The 23,071-nt window shown below is 37.5% G+C and overlaps 1 protein-coding gene across 4 annotated transcripts; it reads right to left on the reverse strand.

Annotated features, from left to right (window-relative positions):
• Positions 1–1,926: 1,926 nt before the first annotated feature.
• Positions 1,927–21,712, reverse strand: LOC112523955. 4 transcript variants are annotated; one of them, XM_025133647.1, is made up of 26 exons: positions 21,631–21,712; positions 21,320–21,446; positions 19,514–21,066; positions 19,013–19,325; positions 16,926–17,124; positions 16,723–16,782; positions 16,061–16,165; positions 15,843–15,983; positions 14,772–14,834; positions 13,793–14,023; positions 13,609–13,692; positions 12,783–12,940; positions 12,079–12,607; positions 11,776–11,943; positions 11,448–11,507; positions 11,003–11,125; positions 10,603–10,866; positions 7,559–7,624; positions 7,365–7,496; positions 5,605–6,420; positions 5,082–5,362; positions 4,472–4,728; positions 2,965–3,203; positions 2,687–2,878; positions 2,344–2,616; positions 1,927–2,260 (listed from the first exon to the last, which is right to left on the reverse strand). In XM_025133647.1, the coding sequence occupies exons 3-26, from the start codon at positions 20,943–20,945 to the stop codon at positions 2,114–2,116; spliced, it is 6,333 nt and encodes a 2,110-aa protein (XP_024989415.1). In that variant the 5' UTR covers positions 20,946–21,066; positions 21,320–21,446; positions 21,631–21,712; the 3' UTR covers positions 1,927–2,113. The 4 variants fall into 4 exon arrangements, with proteins under 4 accessions (XP_024989415.1, XP_024989413.1, XP_024989414.1 ...); XM_025133645.1 differs by having other exon boundaries at positions 12,079–12,625; XM_025133646.1 differs by lacking the exon at positions 21,320–21,446 and having other exon boundaries at positions 12,079–12,625.
• Between the last annotated feature and the right edge of the window lie 1,359 nt (positions 21,713–23,071).

A 23,071-nucleotide genomic window follows, 5' to 3' on the forward strand; every position in this document is an offset into this window, starting at 1 on the left:
TGAAGTTCTTCAAGAGGAGATCAAAGAATATTAAGATTTCTTGATGGTTCAAGAGTGTTTGGAAAAGGTAACTTCCTCATCTCTTCACTCTAAAAGCTAGGGTTCTGAATGTTCTTCATCTCCCCTCCTTTTCTCTCATCTTTGCTTTAGGTTTTGGGTCCTTGTACATGGGAGAGGTCTTTTGGGAGTGTTGGAGTAGATTTCAAATCTTCATCAAAAGGAAACTCAAGGTTTGGGGTAAAACCTAGATTTGGCACAAATCTAGTAAAGTGAATTCTAGTTGCTTTGCAGAACTATATACAAGTCAAAATATCTTAATTTTAAGTTCTGAGCAGACCTCTACGGGTTTACTTCACTTTTGATAAGCTTTGTGAATATTTGTGCATATGGGCATATTTGAGTCATGAAATCTTTAGTAATGTTTATGTTGTGTTTATTGGGTGTTTTGAGACACCAAATGACAATTATTGCTTCAAATGAGTTCTCTTGGATATTTGAATGATTTGTGGCAAAATGTAATTGACTCTTGAAAAAGATGTTTTGAATTATCAATGAATTAAATAGATTTGTTAGACAAGTTGAAGAGTTCATTGACTTCATTTTAGATCAAATATTGTTTTGAGATTTTACCCAACTTATGAGTTTTTGGATAGTGGCACATGAGCCCTTTTGATCATAAGTGTACGAATCTTGGATGAAAGTCTTTCATTGACTTTATTTAGATAGTTAAATGTTTTATGGGGCCTTTTGGATTGACTTTTAACTCAAATGGGTTTTGACGACATTTGTCCGGCTTAAACAATTCAATGTGTGTAGGTTTGGACGTAAAATGTTATATTGCATGATTGTTGGATATTACATATTTTGAGTGCATTTGTCATTCGAGTTGTGTAGTTTTAGATATAAATATATTAGATCCATAGGCATATGAGTCAGTTGTATTTGATAAGTGAGGAGTCTTGATGTCCTCATTTTGTGACCAATGCTTGAGTAGACATTATGGATGTCTCGATATTATGGAGGTGAATTATGATCAAACTCCGAGACTGTAAGCATTATGATTTTAATGCTTTAACCCTATGCATGAGGGTTAAATGCATTTGTATCAAGTAGGGTGTTTAAGGTTCCTATCTTGAATGCTAGTGAGTAGGCACTAAAGGTCGAAATGGAACCTTGAGGTTGGAACTCACTCGAGAACGAATGGGCACTAAGATTCGGTATTCTAGAGGTGACGCTTGAAGAGGTGACTAAAGATATTGTGGTCTTGAGGTGAAACTCGATGGAGTAGACACTACAGGTATTGAGGGCTTGAGGTGACACTTGTTATAGTATGCATTAAAGTCAATGAATCTGAGGTGCAGTTCGATAACGTAGATACATAGCCTATTTTTTGTGTTCCGCCACATTCGATGGAAACGAGTCTTATCCGTCACCGAAAGGTGTTTGGTTACTTCATTACCCATGTTTTCGGTGTTTTGAGTGTAGAGTTTTATCCATATATTTAATGTTTTGGAGAACATGCCTTGTGCACGTTTTGAGTGAGTTTCAATATTGGATGTGAATCTAAAACGGGTATAGAGTTTGGAAATAAAGAGCTTGGAAAGATATTTCTTTTATAACTTGTGTTTTAAATAATAAGTTATCGCTTAAAGAAAATGTTCGTTTTAACAGTTTTATGTTTATAGGTTAAAACTTCTTTAATTCATTAGGCGTTTGGAGCTTTGTAGAGATTACCAGAAGGATGACCTTAGCGCACATTTGGCTTCAATATAGCAGTTAGTAACCCTCTTAACTATTCTGATTTTGTTAAGGATTAGATTGTGGGACTCTGATGCATTCTTGTTCTCCTTCTTATGTAAACTTTAATCATTTTGCTATTTAAGTTGTTTTAAATTGTCTGCTATTTTATAAATTTACAGATATTAACACAAACATTTATGCTTAAGCAAAAACTACAACTTGTATTCTTATTTTTACATATGAAGAAGCGGCCCATACAAGCTGAGCCAAAGAATAATCTGTCGTATTTACAAAATTTTACAGTTGATGTTTGTGAAAGAATGAAAAGAAAAAAAAAAGCTAACTTTTTTACAGCATATCCCTAAATCCTGAGTCAGTCTTGTGATGTAGTCGAGTATTCAAACAGCATACGCTTCGATGGAGCAGACTGTAAAAGAAGGCGTAATCTGCTTGTAAGTTGGTAGATCAATGTCCATTGCATTGCCATCTCTGAATCCTTCATTTGTCTCACCACAGATGCCTGCACAAACAGCAATATTATCACCACCATAGGAAACTCAAACTCTGGTCTGGGTCTTTTTGGTTTTATGTATAAAAACCGACCTGAAGGCGTTTCCCAAGCTGGACTTCGACTTCTGTACCGAATGAAATATTGCTTGCTAATGATTTAAGTGGGTCGACAGTTGGATCAACAGAAAGCAAGCTAGGGATCTGAGGTGCATAAACAAGCCTCCACCTAGCATGTCCAAATTCACCTTTCCCTTCTATTCGAGGCATTAGTGTCTCAAGCGTCGCTGTTGCAAGTTTTTTAAATGCAAGTTGACCATCCCCTTCTAAGATCGACTCTGCCAATTGACTCTCGAACACTCTAGCAGCCTTCCTTGCAATTAAATTAAATTAAAAACAGTTCACTTGTGAAAGAAAAGAATATATTCGAAAATATTACCTCGGAGGGTGAAAGAACGTCCTGTTCCACAGAGCGTGTTGATGTCACAACCAAATTGTCCTGCCATTTAGTTGCTCGACTTTGAATTCTGAATTGCCACTCTGATCCAACCAAAGCCAAATCAAGCATTGGATCTAATCCATTATCAGCCTCAAATTTGGCTGTATTCAAATGCTCTCGCTTCAGCCTCACCTAAATAGGATAAATAAAGACATCTGTTATTATAATATATATAAAAAACAAGAATGAGGAACCATAGATGAACGTTGGCGTCTAACCTGTGTTGCAACAAGGTTCACATCACCATTCTCAAACATTAAAACACCTTTGGGTTTTAACAACTTGGGGTGAGCAATACCATTCAATTCAAGCTCCCCACTAACAGCAAAATTGAGAATTAGAGGATAAACTATCCTCAACTCTGGACCAAGGACCAGCTTCAAATCGGTCAGCTGAATATCTAATTTCGGCTTACTACTTACTTGCCCCATGCCCTTTTTTGCTTCAGCCTGTTTACCTGTACAACAGTAAGACTTGTTTTACTACACTAGCATGGACAATAAGTGTTTACATGCATCTCTCTTTTGCTCATGGTCTTTGGTTATGGCTTATCATTGTTCAACTTCTTCCCTTGCATAGTGTATATTCCATTGATTGGCATGTAATAATTACAGAAATAATAAATAGTTGTGGGTTCCAGAAAACCTTGGAAACTGGATGATTTAGATTAGGACGGAATGAAACAATGAATATTCAGTACAACTTTGATGGTGTTGAAAAGGACGCAGAACCTAGGGGAAATCAGCTCTTTATGTTCGCTTTCATAAATATTGTGTTAAGTTTTACCCTACCCTCTGCTCATTTGGTATAAACGGTAGTGGTTGCTTGGTTTTTATCATATATGATAACATGCCAAGTTAGCTGAGTCCCAGCCAGGGTACCCTACCTCCAGCTGTTCAATAAACTTCTGTTTTTCAACCGCTCCTCCTCATCAATCTTTCATTGCCAGAATATACCAACTCCATGATCTGCTTATGGCAAACCTTCACGTAGGGGTCTGTGTTTCTGAAAGTTTGGTGGCTGAATTAGGGTGCTGAAAGTAACTTGGGGCCAATGCGCATGTCTCATGCCTATTGTGCTTCCATCGCATTCTCAAGTCTACCTTTTCTGCATACTACAGCCATTATTTAGGTTTTCTATGAGTTGCATGAACTTTCCCAAATAGCCCAGTAGCCCAGATCCTTTGGTGCACCATGAGAAGCCCCACTTTTAAGAGGGTTCTTTTGTCTGAGTATCCCATACTCATCTTCGGTTTCTGGCCAGGCAAGGCTATCTCTGAGTCAGGTGATGTGGCATTATATTTACCGATATGAAATGAGACATATAAAGTATCTGCTGATACTTGGAGTGAATACCCTCCTCCATTTATATCTGTACTTCAAAATGTGTAGAGATCGACTCACCAATTGTACATGCTACAAAAACTGAAATCACTGAAGAGCAACCTGATCACTTGATGTAAGCCATGAAACATGACGCTTCTCTCCTATGACAATGGAGTTGGGCCTGTATATCCTCCTATTTGGGGAGTTCTAATGATGCTACTAGCCCATATATCATCTCATGAGCCGGCCAATCCAGCTCATACTTGTTAGGTCAATAACAATTAATTTGTTATCAGATGTTTGCATCTAAATTTAAAAGGTTTCTTGTTCCGTTAAGTGGTAGTTGTGGTTTATGATAACAAGGCTAAAGAATAATACTAGCGTAGAAATAACCACATACCTGAGGGTTGCTGAAATGGAGTATTTGAAGTTGCGGGTTTCAAATTTAAGAAACGTGAAACATATTTTGAAGCAACAACTTGATTGTATCCACCGCTTGGCATGCTTGAACTATCTGATGCTTCCCTGCTTATAGAAGGAGCTCCCCCACCTTTTTCATGAGGTAGGTAAGCTTCCCCATGGCTCAATTTGATGTTCCCACAAATGTTAGGTTGTAATATAGAGCCTGTAACCTGTAGCTGAGTGTCAACCTGACCACTGTGATTTGAAAAAACGCAAGTCAGTCTAGCAAAAGGTGCAATCTCAAAAGGGATAAAACCATGCAACAAGAATCATCCTTAAGGTTTTATGGTTTATTTTGTAATTACAATATTTTCCAACCATGAGAAGCCTCAACATATTCTGGAACAACCCAAAGGCATACAAAGCCAAAGATATATTAGCAAACTTTACTTAGATTGGTCATATGCATAATGATACACCTCTATTCAATATATGTTCCAAATAAGTAGGCTGATTTTCATATTTTGGCACTCACTTTACTGCTTAAGCATTTAGATGAGTAGGGCACTTTAAATTAATTATGAAAAGCAAAGAAAAGAAATAAACACCTTAGAATATTCTTCGCTCGTACTTCCAAGACTTCGCATTTGAGGTCAATTTTATCACCAAGTGAGGCTTCGGTTCTCCTCAGTGGTAGGTTACCTTTCACCGACAGCTTGCCTCTTCTGCTTACCCTACTTTCCAAAGATCTGATGCATAACCTGTTCGAATCCATGAGAATTATGCCCCCAAAGTTTGTAAGTGGTTTCCGTAGTATGGGAGAAGATATTGTTGCCCTGTGAAAAGATGCAGATCCATCGAGCATTGGTTGTTCAACAGTACCTCTGACCTATTCATCCACACACACCCATATGCTTTTGAACGTTAATGCCAAATGAAATGGACTAGATGATCAGGGGTTAAATACCAAAAGACAAACGTAATAATGTCAACAAATATTTGTTTCAGATTTGCTTATATTCATGATAAATTGCTATTGTATTTTTTGGCATGTCATTTTTTCAAAAGTGGCTCAATGTATATTTGACTTTTTGGTAATTAACCCATATAGAAGCGAAAGACATAATCAACCTGAAGTGTAACTTCAGCACTCCCATTCAGCCAGTTAGCATAAGGAGACAATGCGGTTAACAACATCATGCCACCGTCTTTGACGTCAGCATCAACCCTAACTTCACCAACATCCAACACATTCCAGTGCAAACCTTTAAGACTCTCGGCCAACTGTGTATCCCAACCTTCTTCATTCCGAGATAACTTCTTGTCGTTGCTTTCATCCATAGATCCATTTTTCCCTTTTACCCAACCCGGAGCCCAACTTACTTCAGTTTTATCTTTTTCAAGATTTTCTTCATCTGAAAAGTTATTTTGGACTAAAGTCACAGGGATGCTTCCTTGAATATGTACATGGCCATTTTGTATAATCGGTTCGAACTTTGCATTAAACAAAAAACGACTAGTTGATGTCAGAGAGGCAACAATTTCAGCTCGCCCAAGATCAATGCCCCCAATGGCACCATCAAGGAGCCTTACCTGCACATCGCACTCAGGTTTGGCAAGATTTCCTCTCAGATCTCCTTCCATGTGGAGTATGCCCTTTATCGGTGCTAAAAGTTGCCGCAATGAATGAACAACTTCATTGGCTGAAGATTCTAGAACCTGTCCAAGAGTAGGAACTAGACTAACAGGAAAATTCAGGACCGCAAAATGCAAATTGGTTTTTGGACCCAACAAAGTTCCATCAGCATGGATCGTTGCATTATCCCTTTGAATGAACATTTTCTCGAGGCGCAAGCCATCATCGTTGCTGTATGCACCAGCTGCTAGGACACGCTGAGTTTTATAAGTTCCCCATTCCCATTCTTCCCCTTGAAAATCGAAATCCGCCTGAAGAGTTATAAGGATAGAAGTAAGATGCATGACGAAAAAAGAAAATTATTTCAGGGTTATGGGTTATATGCTTGTCCCACTATTCTGAAATTTGATTTGGCACATGATCGAGCGTTTGACTATCATCATACATTTAAATGCACCTCAATAATGATTAATGAAAAAGAATCTTCAATCTAAATCCATGGTACAAACACTCTGGCAAATAGAAGTAAGATGCATGACGAAAAAAGAAAATTATTTCAGGGTTATGGGTTATATGCTTGTCCCACTATTCTGAAATTTGATTTGGCACATGATCGAGCGTTTGACTATCATCATCCATTTAAATGCACCTCAATAATGATTAATGAAAAAGAATCTTCAATCTAAATCCATGGTACAAACACTCTGGCAAATAGCCAAATACAGAATTACGGGCCGGTTCAAATGAAAACCGTAAACTTTTGAGAACATGAGAACTAACTCTCATGCTTTATTCAGATGAAAGTCGTGATAGATATTCATGATAAAAATGCATGATATTTGCATGATATTCATGATATCATGCATTTTTATCATGAATTTATAATGAATAAAGCATGAATAGTTGATGAAAATGCATGATATTCATGTCGAATAATAATCAGGGTCGTCATCACCAATATCAATGAAATAGTTAGTTGACAGGTTCTCAAAACATTTATGGTTCTCATTTTGAACTTTCCCTCAACAAAATTAAAACATAGCAGGAGAAGCTTTGAATTTTTTATAAGCCCAAACGATGACCAAAAAAAGTGTTGCATTTATGTTTGGACAATCCAAAATGATATTGTTGAATTTGTTTTGAGGTGGAGGGAGTACATTTAAAGATAAATTCGTAAGGATCAATAAGTAGAATAAGAGTAGCGTAATTAAATATCATATATGGACAAACACAAGGGTGTGGTTTTATAATATACCATTGTGTCACCATTGCCTCCACCACTTGCATCTAAAGATCCACGCCAACGACCTTTAAGCTCAGCCAAACCTGGAAGGCTTAGTTCTTCCAGGATAACTTCATCTGATGAAGTAGAGTGTCCACGAATTTCCTGAAAGGGTATGACATATTATGAGATCCTATAGATATTCATTCAAGTACATTAATATTTACCTCAAGAAGCTTCTGGAGACTTCCGGCATCAACCCCCACCATCTGTATACTTTGTATGAATAGATCCTGCAAACAGCAATGCATGATTAACATCTAACAAACAGAAAATTACAACCTACCCTAGCAAGATAAATATAAGATGCATGTAAAAACATGTAGAGTGACCCTCTTTCCCTTTTAAGAAATAAATATAGCACATTAAAAGCATGTAACATTCATCAAACACATTCTGTACAATGTTAGAAAGACCTTGGTTGAGGTCACCATTCAAGTCTCCTCAAACCTCAGGGGCCACTGGAGAGTTTGAATGGCTGTTAACTTCAGGGCCGTATGGGATAATCACTTTGACGTGTAGGGTGTAATCTTTGATCTTGCTAAACAAAGCTCCACTCCATCTCTTCTGGGAATTGAATGTTTCTGCATGACGAATGATGTAACATGCGTTGATTTCATCCATATCCAAACCAAACTCCACAACCACCAACGAGAGCAGTGTTCTTTCAGTTGTGTTTCCTGAATAATCGTATCTCATTGATCATGTAATTGATGATAACATGTAAACGCTACCAATAGTGTTTAAACCAACAATTTGACTGTAGAGTTCATTGAGCATTGCATCTCCAACTATGGAGGCATTATCTTCAATGTCATCAAGACCAATTTAAACCCTTTTAACTGTCATTGTATTCATTGTCAGAACGCTTGTTTTATCTGAACATATAACAGTTGCACAACCCGTGGCTTAACAAACCAGTGAGGTCTTGACCATTATGTGATCAACCTTCATTCATTTTATACAAGAAGCAAGGGAGCGGTTGCACGAAAGTGAGAGGCCCTCAATGATTGTCATTACGCAATGTGCAAGAGATAGTAGGTTTATGCTTTCACTCATCTCCTATTTTGAATTCCCGGTAAAATGATGGATTACACCCTCTAGCAGATCGAGAAAATCAATTATGCTAGCACCATTCCAAAAGAAGATCTCAATCACTCTATACCTGCTTGAAGTGGAGTAAGGCAAATGGCTAAGAAACCACATTAACCTCTCGAGGTGGTGGAGACAAACAACTATCATTGTCGGGACGGGGACAGGGACAGATATTGGTCATCAGGAATGGGGATTGGGGTCCCCGCCCCATTCTCATGCCTAACCATGAAGCTAAATGTAAAACATAATGCATGGTTCATCTTTTTTGGGTCTTTTATCTTTTATTTCCAAACCCAGATACTTCCGATATCATCTTGGGGTAAAATGAACATGCAAACACCAGCTCCTCGATCTTTTTTACAATTTCCAGAATGGGTCAAATCGATCCAGATAGTTTCTTTAATGCCCAAAAAGAGAAGAGTATTCCTTAGTAAAGAAAAAGATCAAGAGAGGGGTATAATTGAGACAGTGACCTCGACAATGGTAAGCAGACAATAGTGCACCCCAGAAGGAAAATGGTGCAAGAGGCTAACTTTTTCTTAGTAAACAACTCACCTCTTACCAACATAAGTATCTCTTGGTGGTAATAAGTAAACAGGCTAGCTCAAAGGCAAAAATATGTACTTGGATACCATTGAAAAAAGAAATATAGTTTATGTAAGATCTACCCTTTAAAAACAAATTCCAATAGCTTAAAGGCAATCAATCTAGATTCGTTCATTTGAAGTTGGTTCTCATCAACTACGTTGGCAAGCTGAGAAGCTGGATGGTAGTTTTATAGTATTACCAACTCCACACCATCAGGTGTTCATGGTTCCAATCCAACTACTATTGTGCACGAAATCTAGCACCATTCTCCTCCTCCATTGTTGGTTTGATCACAAGCTTCTTCGGTGCAACACAATTTTGAAAGAAATACACAGCCAATTCAAGGTCACCAATCCCATAATGATAGTCGTCTATCTCCAGTACCTCCAGACGTTCATGCGGTTTCTTAGTCATTTTCCTTACTCCACTTCAAGCAGGTATAGAGTGACCGGGATCTTCTTTTGTGATGGTTGCTAGTATAATTGCTTTTCTCTATCTGCTAGAGGGTGTAATCAATCATTTTATTGGGAATCCAAAACAGGAGATTAGTGAAAGCATAAACCTACTATCTCTTGCAGATTGCGTAATGAAAATCATTGAGGGCCTCTCGCTTGCAGTCAACCTCTTCCTTGCTTTCTGTATAAAAGGAATGAAGGTTGATCACATAATGGTCAAAACCTCGTCATGGGTTGTGCAACTGTTATATGTTCAGATATAGCAAGCGTTTTGACAATGAACACAATGACAGTTAAAAGGGTTCAAATTGGTCTTGATGACGTTAAAGATAATGCCTCCATTGTTTTAGATCCGATGCTCTATGAACTTTACAGTCAAGTTGTTGATTTAAACACTACTAGTAGCGCTAACAAGACATCATCAATTACAGGATCAACGACATACGATTATTCAGGAAGCATAACTAAAAGAACATTGCTCTCGTGGGCGGTTATGGAATTGGGTTTGGATATGGATGATATCAACGCAAGTTGCATCATTGTCACGTAGAAACGTTCAATTCCGAGAAGAGATAGAGTGGAGCTATGGTCAGCAAGATCAAAGATAAGAGCATCTCCAATAGATTATCTATAATTTCTCAAAAATAGAGAACTAGAAGTCAAAATCTCTAAAAAAATTGCATTCAACTGGTTCTCTATTTTAGAGAATTTCATCATCAACTATATTATTAAAATATTCTATAATTTTTCATCCCAATACATTTTTAGGAAAGATAACTTCAAATAAAAAACTAATAAATAAATCTTGTTGGTGGAAAATATTAAAATAACATTTCTCTCCCCTCAAAAGAGTTTTAGAGAATTCTTTATATTTGGAGTTTTATCTAGATTTCTCTATTTTAGAGAATAAGATAGAGAAGTTGTTGGATCAATATAGAGAACCAAAACTCCATTTTCTCTATTTTAGAGAATCTGTTGGAGATGATCTAACACCTACATGTCAAAATAATTGAAAAAATACCAAAACCACCATGTCAAAGTGAGTATGCACATTAAAACATAGAGAATACAACCTTTGATCTAAACTGAAGAGCTGGATCTGTACTGCGAGAAACAAGCCTCGCAAGTGGAAGCATCTCAGCAATTTCAGCACGAGGAACCTCAAGTCTCATTCTCCATCGACCCATAGAAGATATCACACTCCCTAGATGACCAGCCATCGCTCTTCTTAGTAAGTTGCCTCTTTCTTTACCAGTACGGTTGCCAGGCAATACATATTCACCTTGAATCTCATACTGGCTACTGCTTTGTTCCAAGACAGCCTTTTCAACAGTGATCTAAACAGTTCAATATAGTCCAAACATTAAACAACAGCTGCAACATGAAAAAGATTCATACTTCCGTATATGTTCTCAAAAACTTCAACTGACAGATGGAGACTTTTGAAAGAAATCATCCAGTTTAAGTACTTACAACATCCCCGCTCCATCTGGCAGCCACATCTAGAGCTTCCCCTAACACACCGCTGAATTTTGGATGCAGCAGAGATAAGATTCCATGACCCCTTCTTTTCTGAAAATTAAGTTGGATTTCTGCCTGCAACAAACAAAATATATAAGATAAAGAACAAACACAACATACAAAATGCGACATGTAACTAAAACAACTACCAAGGAATTGCAATGGATCAGAAGCTTTAGATACTACTCTAAATGATCAAAATATGCCTAGCAACTATATTTCTATATAAGCTTTAGATACTACTCCCACCATTCTCTAATAAAGTGTTATCTTTGACTAGGCACACAATAAAGGAATAGAAGACCACTAAAAAATATTCAGAACTCCCACAACACCCAATCTGTTAACACATCTTGTAAAAGAAACTCAGGAATAAGTCCAACAAAAATTAGCTTACCCTTTGTAACGTTCCTCTAAGTGAAGCTAGCTCCAGTTCATCAAGTGGTAAATGCCGAACCTTATCAGAAGACATGGTAAACAAGTTACACAGTGAGTGAAAACTAAAGTTTCAATACAACAATGCCTTTTATCATAAACTAGTTGAGGCAGGCTTAAAAGTTAGCAATACTTCCATGTTTCCAATCATTTTACCTTTGATTTATTTATATTATTGTAAGTTGTAAATCAAGAAAGGAGTTTGAAGAATTATTAAATTTTGGAGTTATTTTATTTACAGTTATTGGTAATTCAAGTATGAAAGAACTGTTGCACATAGAAGCAAGTACCTCTAAATTAGCCGACTGAAAAGGCTGATAGCAAACATTGGCTCTTAAATGCCCCTTCTGAAGAGAAAATGACAACATGTTCCCAATTATATTTTCCTCACCAATAGATCGCAACGGTCCGATGACTTCCACCGCAAGACTTTCATCTGGCCTACCAGTAGCATCCAACTGCACCATGGATAATCAATAAGAATTTATCCAAGGAGGCTAAAGAACAGAACCATTAAATGATGCTAGACCATTCAAGAGAAATTTTCAAGCTTAAAGCACGTAACTTTGCAGCAAATAGAAGTCGAGACAGACCTTAATACGTGCACGTGAGATGTTGAGCACTCCAGCTAACTGGGGCGCTAGCATCAACTGATTTAGTTTAAGACCTGTGATTGAAACATCACCAGCAAGAATCTTTGACTCCTCGGTATCTTTCAAAGGTACACCAATGACATTCTTCTGAGCATTTGACAGATGTTCATCTGTAGTACTAATAGGCTTGACAACTTTTCCGTGGAACTTGATTCTTCCGGTTGCTTTTAGATGAATCGGTCGTAGAGAATCAAATGCATAAGAGGAAACCAGGTTGAAAAACTCAAAACCACGCATACGTAAATCCAATTCCACTCCTTCAACAATTACAGGCATGGCAGGTCTCACATCAAACAGATTTTTATTCAACCAGTCCTCGTAAGGATAAGAGGTTTGAATTTTTGTGAACAATTCAAAAGCGATGGATGAAGAACTAATGGTGATATATTCATGTGCTATTATGATATCTCCTCTAGCATCTCCAAATGATCCTTCAGCCTTTGGTGCAGTCCACTTAATATCAAATCTCCTACAAATTAGCAAAATGCTGTTCAAATGAGATACACCTTTATAACCAACTGCATTATGCATCACAAATAAAGTAATGGAAGCTACTAGTATGCATATGCTTTCTACTTATATCTTTTTCCTTGGTTACTTTCCGCTTAGAAATAATCTTATACAGAATTAAATGGAAGCCTTACGGTTTCAGCAACGAGCCTGAGAGTTTTGTTTCTCCATTCAAATCCCCCAACTTAAAAGGTACAAGATGAATATAACCAGGAACATATTGATCCATTAGCTTATCAAAGCATAAATTCCCAGAAAAATTCACATCCATTGCTGTGTCATCTTCCTCACCCTGAAGAATATGAAATAAAAACAATCCTTATCAGATCAAGGAGTCAGTAGTTTTCCTGGTAAGTAAACCAAACAAAACTGACCCAATAAACCCCACTCAAAAGTATGGTCTTAGTGAGTGAGATGTAAGAAGAAATGTCCTCTACCCCAAAAAGTAGAGCGGTTGTTTCCGTAAAGACCCCCCCCCCCCCAACAGCTTGTGCAAGAGTGTGAGCAAACAGTTAAAATGAACAATAACTAGCACATAGAACGAGAAAAATATTGATGAAAAAGTAACGACCAGGTAACTAAAAACACACAAAATGTAAGGTAAGGCAAAAGACACATACAACAGATAAGGCAAAAAACGCATCCCTATATCCATCTCTCCATCATATGACTCTGGTAACCTAAACTACCATTGCCACCTCGACCATCACTCTATGCTGCTAGAGCGGTCAAAATCTGAAATAGCAATCATGAGTGTGATTTGATATAGAGATTTTCACTATAGTAAAGTGGTGGTTTAGCAGTCCAAATAGCGGTTCATATTATAATTAAAATTATACTTATATGATCCACGAAGAAAGTAATCAACTGAAAATATGAAGAAGATAGATAGGCAAAGTGATCTAGTGCCACTCATCTTTTTCTTCAAGTAATAACTCTAAAGCAAACATGTGTAAGTACCTCCGGACAAACCCAAGCGTTCCCTGCCCCACGAATCTCTCCTCCATCAACAAGACTTGCTCTGATCCCATATAAATCTGCAACCTGTGATTTTTTATGTTCTATCAAGTGTACTACATCTTAAAAAGGATTTCAATTTAATGATTTATAGTTATATTTGCAATAAGTAGTATTAGCAACTTACACAATTATCTGTGTTGAAAGTAAAATTGGCTGATACATAAGAGAATGGAACCCTGTCAAATGCTGCTACTGCACCAGCCTCTTTGTTCTTCATGATTGCCTCATAAGCAGCTGATGTAGGAACATCAGCAACTGAACTAGATATTTTTCTTGAAACCAAGCCACTTCCCACAAATACAGGAGCATCCAAAGGTCCTTGACAATTGAAAACAGCTGTCACAGACCCTGCCAACTGCAAGTACAGAGATAGAGAGCAAGTGAGAAATGAAGCACTACAACAAACAGAGGCAGAGCCAGAACTGAACAGGCTATCCAACTCAAAGGTGATAATGAGAATATTGCCCCCACAAGATCATGTGGAGGTGATGAAAAATAGCCTGCTAGCAACCAAGTAGAATGCTATGCTCAAAGTTTTGAATCTTGTAACAATTATGTAGACATTCCATTTCACAGAAAATAACTGACGGGATTATTTAAGTCAATAGTTAGACTCTTTAAAAACACATGTTGTTCTTCGTAACTAACAATTGAAGTCATAAAAACTAACTGTGACAGTGTTTTGGCTTTTTGGCAGAAGTAGAACACAGTTATTACCAATTATCTCTTCAGCCATCATATTCCTGATCTCATGCAGGCAGGAAGGCTCAGTTACAATTGAAGGTTGTGAGATTCTGTATAGAGAGTTGAGAAATGCGCCATGGAAAACATGGTCCACCTTGTTGGGAGTTGGGACTTGGCTTCTGGAAATAAAGCTATACTTTTCATTCTTTGTTTCTAGCAAACAGTCACATCTTTAACCTTACAATTATCTCCTTTTTTTACTCTAACGAACTTACTGGATTCTATTCAGACTCAAACTAATTCCCTACAAAGGCTAAAAATTGAATAACTCAAGGTAGAATTGTTTGGAAAATGAGAAAACAGCATATCTCGCCTTAACTAATGAATTGAACAAAAGTACTTGAAGAAAAGCACCATACCGGAAAGAGTAGAGGTTTCATTTTGAAACTTCTCATCAAAGCGTTTACTTCCACAGAGGGAACCTGGGGAGGAATAGCCAACTTATGCAAATAAGCAAAAGGCATTGACTGTCTTCAAGAAATGTGAAAGTGATAGACAATTTAAGACAAAGATACAGAACTATAAACACACATGTAAATATGAGGAAGTAGAATATTCCCTAGTCATTACCAAAACTAAAATATTTGTCAGTTTATCAGCAAAATCAATTAGTAGAATATCCCCTTCCAGAACAAATAACAGTTGAATATTTCTACAAGTAATTTTGTGGCCCAATGGGATGGGATTATTGTCACAATAATGGTTGTCATTCGGCAGAGGAGGTTTCTCTTAGTTGGTCCGTGTGCAACTTTCATTATATCTAGAACTTCGTACTCCAGTTGTTGATGTGTATGTTGACAGAAATGCGAGCTCGTGATCTGATTAGAGAGTGTGAAGCAGATGAAACATTCAACAGTAACAAATGTGTATGGAACTCTGATTGGGGTAGACTAAAAAATTACCGAAAAGGAATTATAAAGCAGCAAAACCCAAATGAAAACTTAAAAAGGTCAATTCCTTAGGATTCCAGACATGAATGCCTGTCGTTCTACACTCTCCAATCCAAGGCTAGGAGACTCTTTTTTTCTACCAAGACCTGTCAGAGAAAAAGATGGCTGAATGCAGACAGCTGATACATGGTGGCTTATCCAATTCAGCCATTGCTTAGAATCGAACCGATGGCCATCAGTTAACAAATGTGATGCTCTAACCTCTGAGCTAAGCAGGCTCACATAAGCAAAAAACAACACTTCTTGATGGTTATTTCAAATAAGCCATTAAACTCGTTTCCAGCCATTGCACTACTGAGTTGTTTAGTGGCAAACAATGCAATCAAACAACACTTGGGTTAAATGCATAATGTTACTGCTGCGAAGATCTCATGCAACATTACTTGATCTCAGCAAGATGCAAAGCTCAAAGACTAATGTTTGGGTCTCCAAAGACCCCTGTAAGTACACAACTAATATTCAGGGCTCAGATAGGATAACCTGACACATAAGGTGAAATTCTCCTTCCTCTGGTTCAATTCCAAAATCTCCAGAAGCTTCTAAAGGAACCTTGCCAAACCAACCACTTGCATTGTGTAAAAATATGCGTTGAGCCCGGAAACATAAGCTGGCAGATACATCCTACAGAAAAGGAATGATCTCCATTTATTAAAGTTAATGATGATATCATATATTATAAACAATAAAGCTGGACGTACAGAAAATGAAGATGGCGCATCGGATATTTGAAAAGCCAACCCCGTCACATCAAGCTGCCCATGAAGATTGGGGAAACTTTCTCCTTCTGACATGCATATGTGAACCTACAAGCACAACATAAACCCCTTATCATCCCACCAAAAATAGTAAGCCAAATAAAATAGAGCATATAAGAACAATAGCTATGATCAATCTCTTATGCACGTGGAAACATCCGCTCTACCCTTTAGGGGAAGTCTGCGTGCATCCCCCCGGACCATGCTTTCGAGTGGGTTATATTGGGTTCGTTGGTAATATAAGGTCCAACCATCTAGCAACGATGAGCAAGGATGCAAAAGTTAAATAATACTGATACCGCTTAAATAGTTTCAGGCTAGAGACAGTAATTTACCTACGTCAACAATAAACTGCCTTCATATAAACAGCTACTACAGCTACCGGACTAGTTTCAAATTTAAATAGGCAATTAATATACTGTCTGCAGCATTTAGCTTTCTTTAACAAGACAAAATACAGAACAATTCATTTACATGCATTAGGAAACCATAGCGACGACTGATAAGTAAAGTGAAATGCAGGAAATCGAATAGCATATTTATTAGAAAAAACAGCAGATGAATTCGGATAACTTGTAAAAACAATAGAGTGTCAAGAGAATCACCTCACCACTAGCTCTTCCTTCATACCATGCTATAGGAATTTCTAAAATCCTTTCAAAGAGCTACAGGAAAGATGAGAAGGTAAATAAAGAAACATTACGACTTGGTTGAATGGAACAAATTTATTGTAATATCCTAGCGAAAGAAGAATAGTATGGAACCATCTCAACTTTTTTTCTACGGATCAATACAAGCTATACCTTACCGGAGCAAAGAGATTCACAACTTTTAGATTGGCATGCCACTTTTGCTCCACTGTATCCACAAAAACATCTGTAGACAACCAGCCACCATCTTCAGATGTTATGTCTGACCTCCACATCTTACAACTACCACTCAACTGTACATGCACACGACTGTAATTATTTTGGAACTTGACATGTCCACTAGCATTCTCCATTTCTCTGTAAATATGAGAAAGCACTTATGCTTAAGAGATTATGCATGTTATTGTCTAAAAAACATGATTTAACAAAGAATATATCCCATTCATGTATTCTAATGACAAGAATCACTACAGTTAATGTTACTAGAAGCCTGCCAACTTGAATGAGATGCTTTGTACATGGCTTGAAACACTCATTCATGTACACAATGTTTGGCTGATTACAGAACTGTAAAAGAATTTAAAGAAATTCTGAAGATAACTATCACGTCTTCTTACTCTTACCAGAGGTAGTCCATTGAGAGCATAGATAATTATCACATTTTCTTTCTGTTTCCAATAATACAAGTTATCACTAGCAAGTACTTCTCCAACCCAAAAAAACAAATAATTACATTTTCTCTGTATGTTTTGTTGTGTGGTCTGTCATCCAAATTATTTCTAGCGAGGTATACTACTATGCCATATGAGGAATGACGAAACAATATGAGGTTGACTACTAATAAAGAGTCTGACTATGGTGGTATTGTGATTAAATTCTCTCATAAAACTTTCTGGCTATTAGTTAACATTTAATTTTGTTGGATTAGTCACAACTAAGAGAAGATAAACTGGGTAAATAGTGAGGGTCTTAAAGATCGTATCTAACTATTAATTGATCATTTTACTTTAAAAACTACACTTGGTGGCACTAGGTTGGGATGGAGGCGTAAGAACTTGTTCAAGTGAACAAGAATAATCCTCTTTCACCCGGGTCACCAACCAACTTTCTTTATTACCTTGTGTGTCCCCCTGTAAATACAAAACTAGTAATTGAACCAAGTTCTCAACATCCCCTTGTAACATCCAACCACAATCCATGTCAAGGTCAGACTGTTTTAGATTCAATGTTCTAAACTGCTCTTGAAGATTCGAATTCGGAAATCTAGAGTTTACTGGATCAAAAACAAACTCCAAGGGTTTCCGAAAAATAAAGAACTATGCACTATAAAGTCCTTACTTATGATATATCCAAGCACACATGTTGGGAAGCTTTTCTAAGTAAAATGACCGGGCGTGCAATGCAGCCCAACAGCAGGGACCCGGGAAAAGGGAGGTTATCAATTGCTTAGCTTTACCCTTCTCTCTGGGTATGGGGACAACTAAAGATGCCAATCAACTTAACAATTTAGATGATGGGGCAAAATTTATTTAATTATTACTCGCCCCATTTTGACGTATTTTAGTCACCCATATTTCCCATTACTTTTTTTTGAAGTATATAATTTTTATATACAGCAAATAGAACAGATAAACTCACACCCTCCTCACCTTTGGTGAGGTTTGAACCCTTGACCTCCTAGGAGGCCAAAGACTCACATACCGCTAAGCCAAAGGCCCTTTGGTTATTTCTCAATTCCCATTATACATCATATACATATACGAGTATACAGAATATGGGATTTGAGGAATCAAACATCTGGAATGGTACTTGTTGCACCAAATCCACATGTACCCATTATGTTTACTTTCCCAACATCACAATTACTAATCATCTTGTCTAATCACTCAAACCCCATTTCTCACCAACTCTTGTAACCTAATATCTATTAGCAATTAATTGAAACATAAGCACGTAAATTATCAATTGAAAGAACCTTAATTATCAGAATTGAAAAGTTTGAAGAAAATATGTCATGATTCATGCTTGGAAAAATCACATAGTTGCTTGGTTGATCATATTGCCAAAACTAAACTGATGAACATATTTTCTAACGTGCTGGTGTGGCATCACCAATTTTATTGAAATTGTCTCTCAACGCCGAGTAGTTTCAGTTGGCCTATAGCGATTGTTATAGATCAATCTTAAGCCAGGAACACTTTATTATCATTAAAATAATAACCATCCAAACATAAGTGAGAGTAACCTGGGCTCATTGTCACCATATGCAAGTAACAGCAGTGTTCCACCTTTAAAATGGACAGAATCGAGAATAACAGGAGGCGTTCTCTCAATTCCTGCCGTCTTTTCCCCATTAGCCCCTTCAACAAGTTCTGCAACAATACCTTCGACTTTTGGGACAAGCTGTGACTTAATCTTTTGAAAGGGACCAACAATTAAGTACGACCACGGGTCTCCCATGCCCCTGTCGCTTGTGTAAGTTGAACCTTGAGAAGGTACCTCCAACTGCTGCTTGGATTCAGGCCTGTAGCACTGACTTCGGGTATCTATGTCTTCATCTACATTATAAAACACTTCATGATTATTCATTTACGCTAACATATAAAAATTTATGTTTTCCATATACTGCAACATCACAGACAGACAATACTCTGCTACCATTTCTATGATTCTACCTTCACTTGGTTAGCATAAAAAGAAGTGGACTATATATAAAAGAATACAAATATTACACTTAAGCAGTTACCTTCCAGAAGGGATTTGCTCCCCAAATGTTCTTCAGGTGATGCATTAATTTGTAATTTCTCTGATACTAAGACTTTAGGGCGCAGCAAATAGGGGTCCACATACTCTAATTTATGGTCACCAGAATCAGATCTAGTACGCAGTTTCCTAATCTGATTCTGATCCTCTTTGTCAACTAGACTAGGGTCCCCCTGGACACTCCCGTGAACTGTCCCTAGAGATGGATCCAAAAAGTATGTATGTGCTGCTGATGCACTGCGCTCCAGAATCCTTCTTTTGGCTGCCATACCAGTTGTGAACGTATTTCTCCCGTTAGCCTTCCTCTTGAGCTTACGCTTTAAAGGTCCAGGTATAATTCGCGACCAGAATTTCACCCCTGCAATAGGTATATTTACACCAAATGATTTTTCTAAATCTGCATGTTTCATATCATACTCTACACCAGCATCCATGCAATGGTGATCCTGCCAACGGAGTTTCTCATCCATGGAAAAAACCAACTCAGATGTCGACAATCCTGCTGAATTTAAAGCATTCTTCTTTAGAACATCAGTGCCTTCTGATGCATTAGAACCTCTATTCGAAACAATATAGCCCATCTGTGCAGCCTCTCGAGCTGCATCGTCTCTTTCTCTATACATCTGAGCTGCTGTTTGCTCTCTAGCAACTCTCCTGATTTTTGTGCGATTGTCAATACCTTCTTCAGTGGACAAATGCTTCTGTGGAATTCCATCAGAAAAGGGTATCCCTAACCACGTATAATTTCTCTTTTGCGCAACCAACAAGGTAGGATTAGACAAAACAGCATCGATTACAATCTTTCCTCTCCTCAGACTTGAAAAAGGATGAACACGTAATTTAAGAGTGGGGACCTCACCACAAGAGAATTCTTCCTTATGAGGCCCAATGGAGCAGGACTCTAATGTAATGCTTAGTGGAGAAATCCTTCGAACTTTACCAAAATGAAGGTCACGTTGGATATAATCGCTCAATGCTGTGCAAACTGAAGGCAAAAGCTTCGTTTCTACCAATGTTTTGGCTTTTAGCTGCCCATACCATAACAACAAGCACACCCCAGATATCACAGCACAAAAAACTGAACACCTGAATAGAAGCAAACCTTCATCCCAGACAGTGGACAATGACCGAACCAGAACCTTGCTTCTAGTGAAGGGCTCTTTCACAGATTTTACCACAAAACCACTTCTTAATCCTATATTCTTCCATAAGATCTCAACATTTTCCCCACATGATTGGGAAAACCTAATCCCATGAGATATCCAATCATTTTTCTTGGCACGCGGAATAAATTTGTAACAAGCTTTTCTGGGCGCTTTATATTCACCGAGATAACCAAAACTGGTATTATTTCTTGGCTTCACTGTAAATTGAAAAGGTACCCCAACAAATGGGTTATGAAGTCTACTGCTCATTATCTTCACTAAAAAATCATGTCACAACTTGCAGGTCAAGCATTGGGGGACCAAGAACTAAGGGGCGTTTGATTTGCATTACGTTTTTGGAATGAATGGATTCTGTCTAAGAAATTGCAACCTGCAGGAAATGGAATGGAATTAAACTCAATCAGGTATAGGTTAACCACTCTCCCTACTCGTCAAAAGCAAAAGATTTCAAGCATTTAACAAAGGGATTCCAATAACCATCAAGCTCACATCATAGAAATCCAGCAAATACAAACACAACTAACATGCAAATACGAATTTTCAAGAAAAGGCAACATCAAATAAAAAATTCATACAAAACAACATCCACAACACATTCACAGGAAAAAAAATGCGAAAATTACCTCGGTGATTATCGAGAGTAACAAATCGAGAGATGGTGGCCTTTTTTAGGGCAAATCCTGAAACCCATCTGACTTGTTTGTTTCTAACCAAACTCGGAGGTTTTCTATGTGCTTTTTAAGTGTTTGTCTGAGAAATCAAAAAAGAATAAACGCATGAATTTAACTTGCTTCTTACTGCATCTTCTTTTACCAAAATGGCAAAAACTCTTGATAGAAAATCCAATCAGCTGAAGCTGAAAAGTAGGGGTATGGGGAAACGAAAGATACACGACAAGCAACCAAACATTGGAATAGAAGAGCTCAAAAGATACCTGTGGAGACCGGAGAGAATCACAGTCGTTTAGTTCATCGAATTCGTATGAACCGAAAGGTCTAAGCTTATTGTGTATGGAAATGCTTATTAGAATGACCCGAGGAGAAAAGAGCTCCAAAATCAATATTATAAAATCACGGCCGTTGACGTCTTAACGATGTCCAAATTTACAAGTTACCTTCTTCATTTTCTTGTAAGATGTAAGAGTCTCTAATTCGATAAACACGTTTGCATGAATTAATATGTGTATGTGGATTTAGATGGGGTTTTTTAATAGAGGGAAAGAATGTAGATTTGGAAGAAGAAGAAAACTGTATAAATTTTTCTTAAAAGTTTACTGATTAAGGGGTGTTTGGGATTGCTTATTTAAAATAACTTATGTTTTTTTTTTTTTTTTTGTAAAAGTGTTTATTAACTTATGTGGTATCAAACCGGAGTTTTGTAAAAAATGGTACCAAAAAACAATAAGCTGATAAGTTGTTTTTTAGTGTTTGGCAAATTTTGCTTATAGATGTAAAATTACCAAAAATGGTTGGAGCTATTATGTTGAATAAAACTTGGTCCCAAACTGGATTCCTCCAATCTACCTTCGATCAGAGAAGAATGGCATTGCCAGTGGTCCAGTGTTCATCTCTTCAATGTCTTCCCACCTTCAAAAACACAAAACCATCGTCACCACCCCATCCTCTGTCAACCCTCCATCCTCATCACTCTTAGATGTCTTTGCCTCCAATCCTATTTTCTCTAGATTCCTCTCTTCAGATTTCGACTCCACACGATTCTCCTCCGAAGCTCACTCTTCTGGCACCGTCGTTGCTCGTGCCGAAAATATCCAAGACGACATCCGTCTCCTCGAGAAACAGCTTCATTCAGAGGTCCTGTCTCGTCATAGTGACCTTCTCTCCCAGCTCTCTTCCATCTCCTGGTTCGATTTCACAGGTTTCTTTTCTCTGGTTTGATTTCACAGATTTCACAAATTTCACAAATTCCATTTCTCCGGTTCTATTACATATATTCGATTTCACAGGTTCGATTTCTCTGGTGATTTCACATATTTCATAGGCTCGATTTCTCTGGTTCGATTTCACAGATTTCATAGGCTCTGATTACTCTGGTTCGATTTCACAGATTTCATACGCTCTGATTTTCTAGGTCGGTCGCTTGACTGAGGAAGGAGAGTTTGGTTGGTATCAAAAATTGATTAATAAAAAGGTAAAGGGTATTATAAAAGGGTTAAGATGATAAATTGTTAATAAGTTGATTTGATAAGTTTGGGGGGATTAACTTATCAAAAACTGTTTATTACCGGTTTGGCACCGGTATAAGTAGTTTTTTTTCTTCTCATCCAAACACTAAAAATTGTTTATCAACGGTACCACACCGGAATAAGTCAATAAGCACATTAAATAAGCAATCTCAAACACCCCTTAAGTCATTTT

This window comes from Cynara cardunculus (genome assembly GCF_001531365.2).
Source record: "Cynara cardunculus var. scolymus isolate 2C chromosome LG 12, CcrdV1, whole genome shotgun sequence".
NCBI classification, from domain to species: domain Eukaryota; kingdom Viridiplantae; phylum Streptophyta; class Magnoliopsida; order Asterales; family Asteraceae; genus Cynara; species Cynara cardunculus.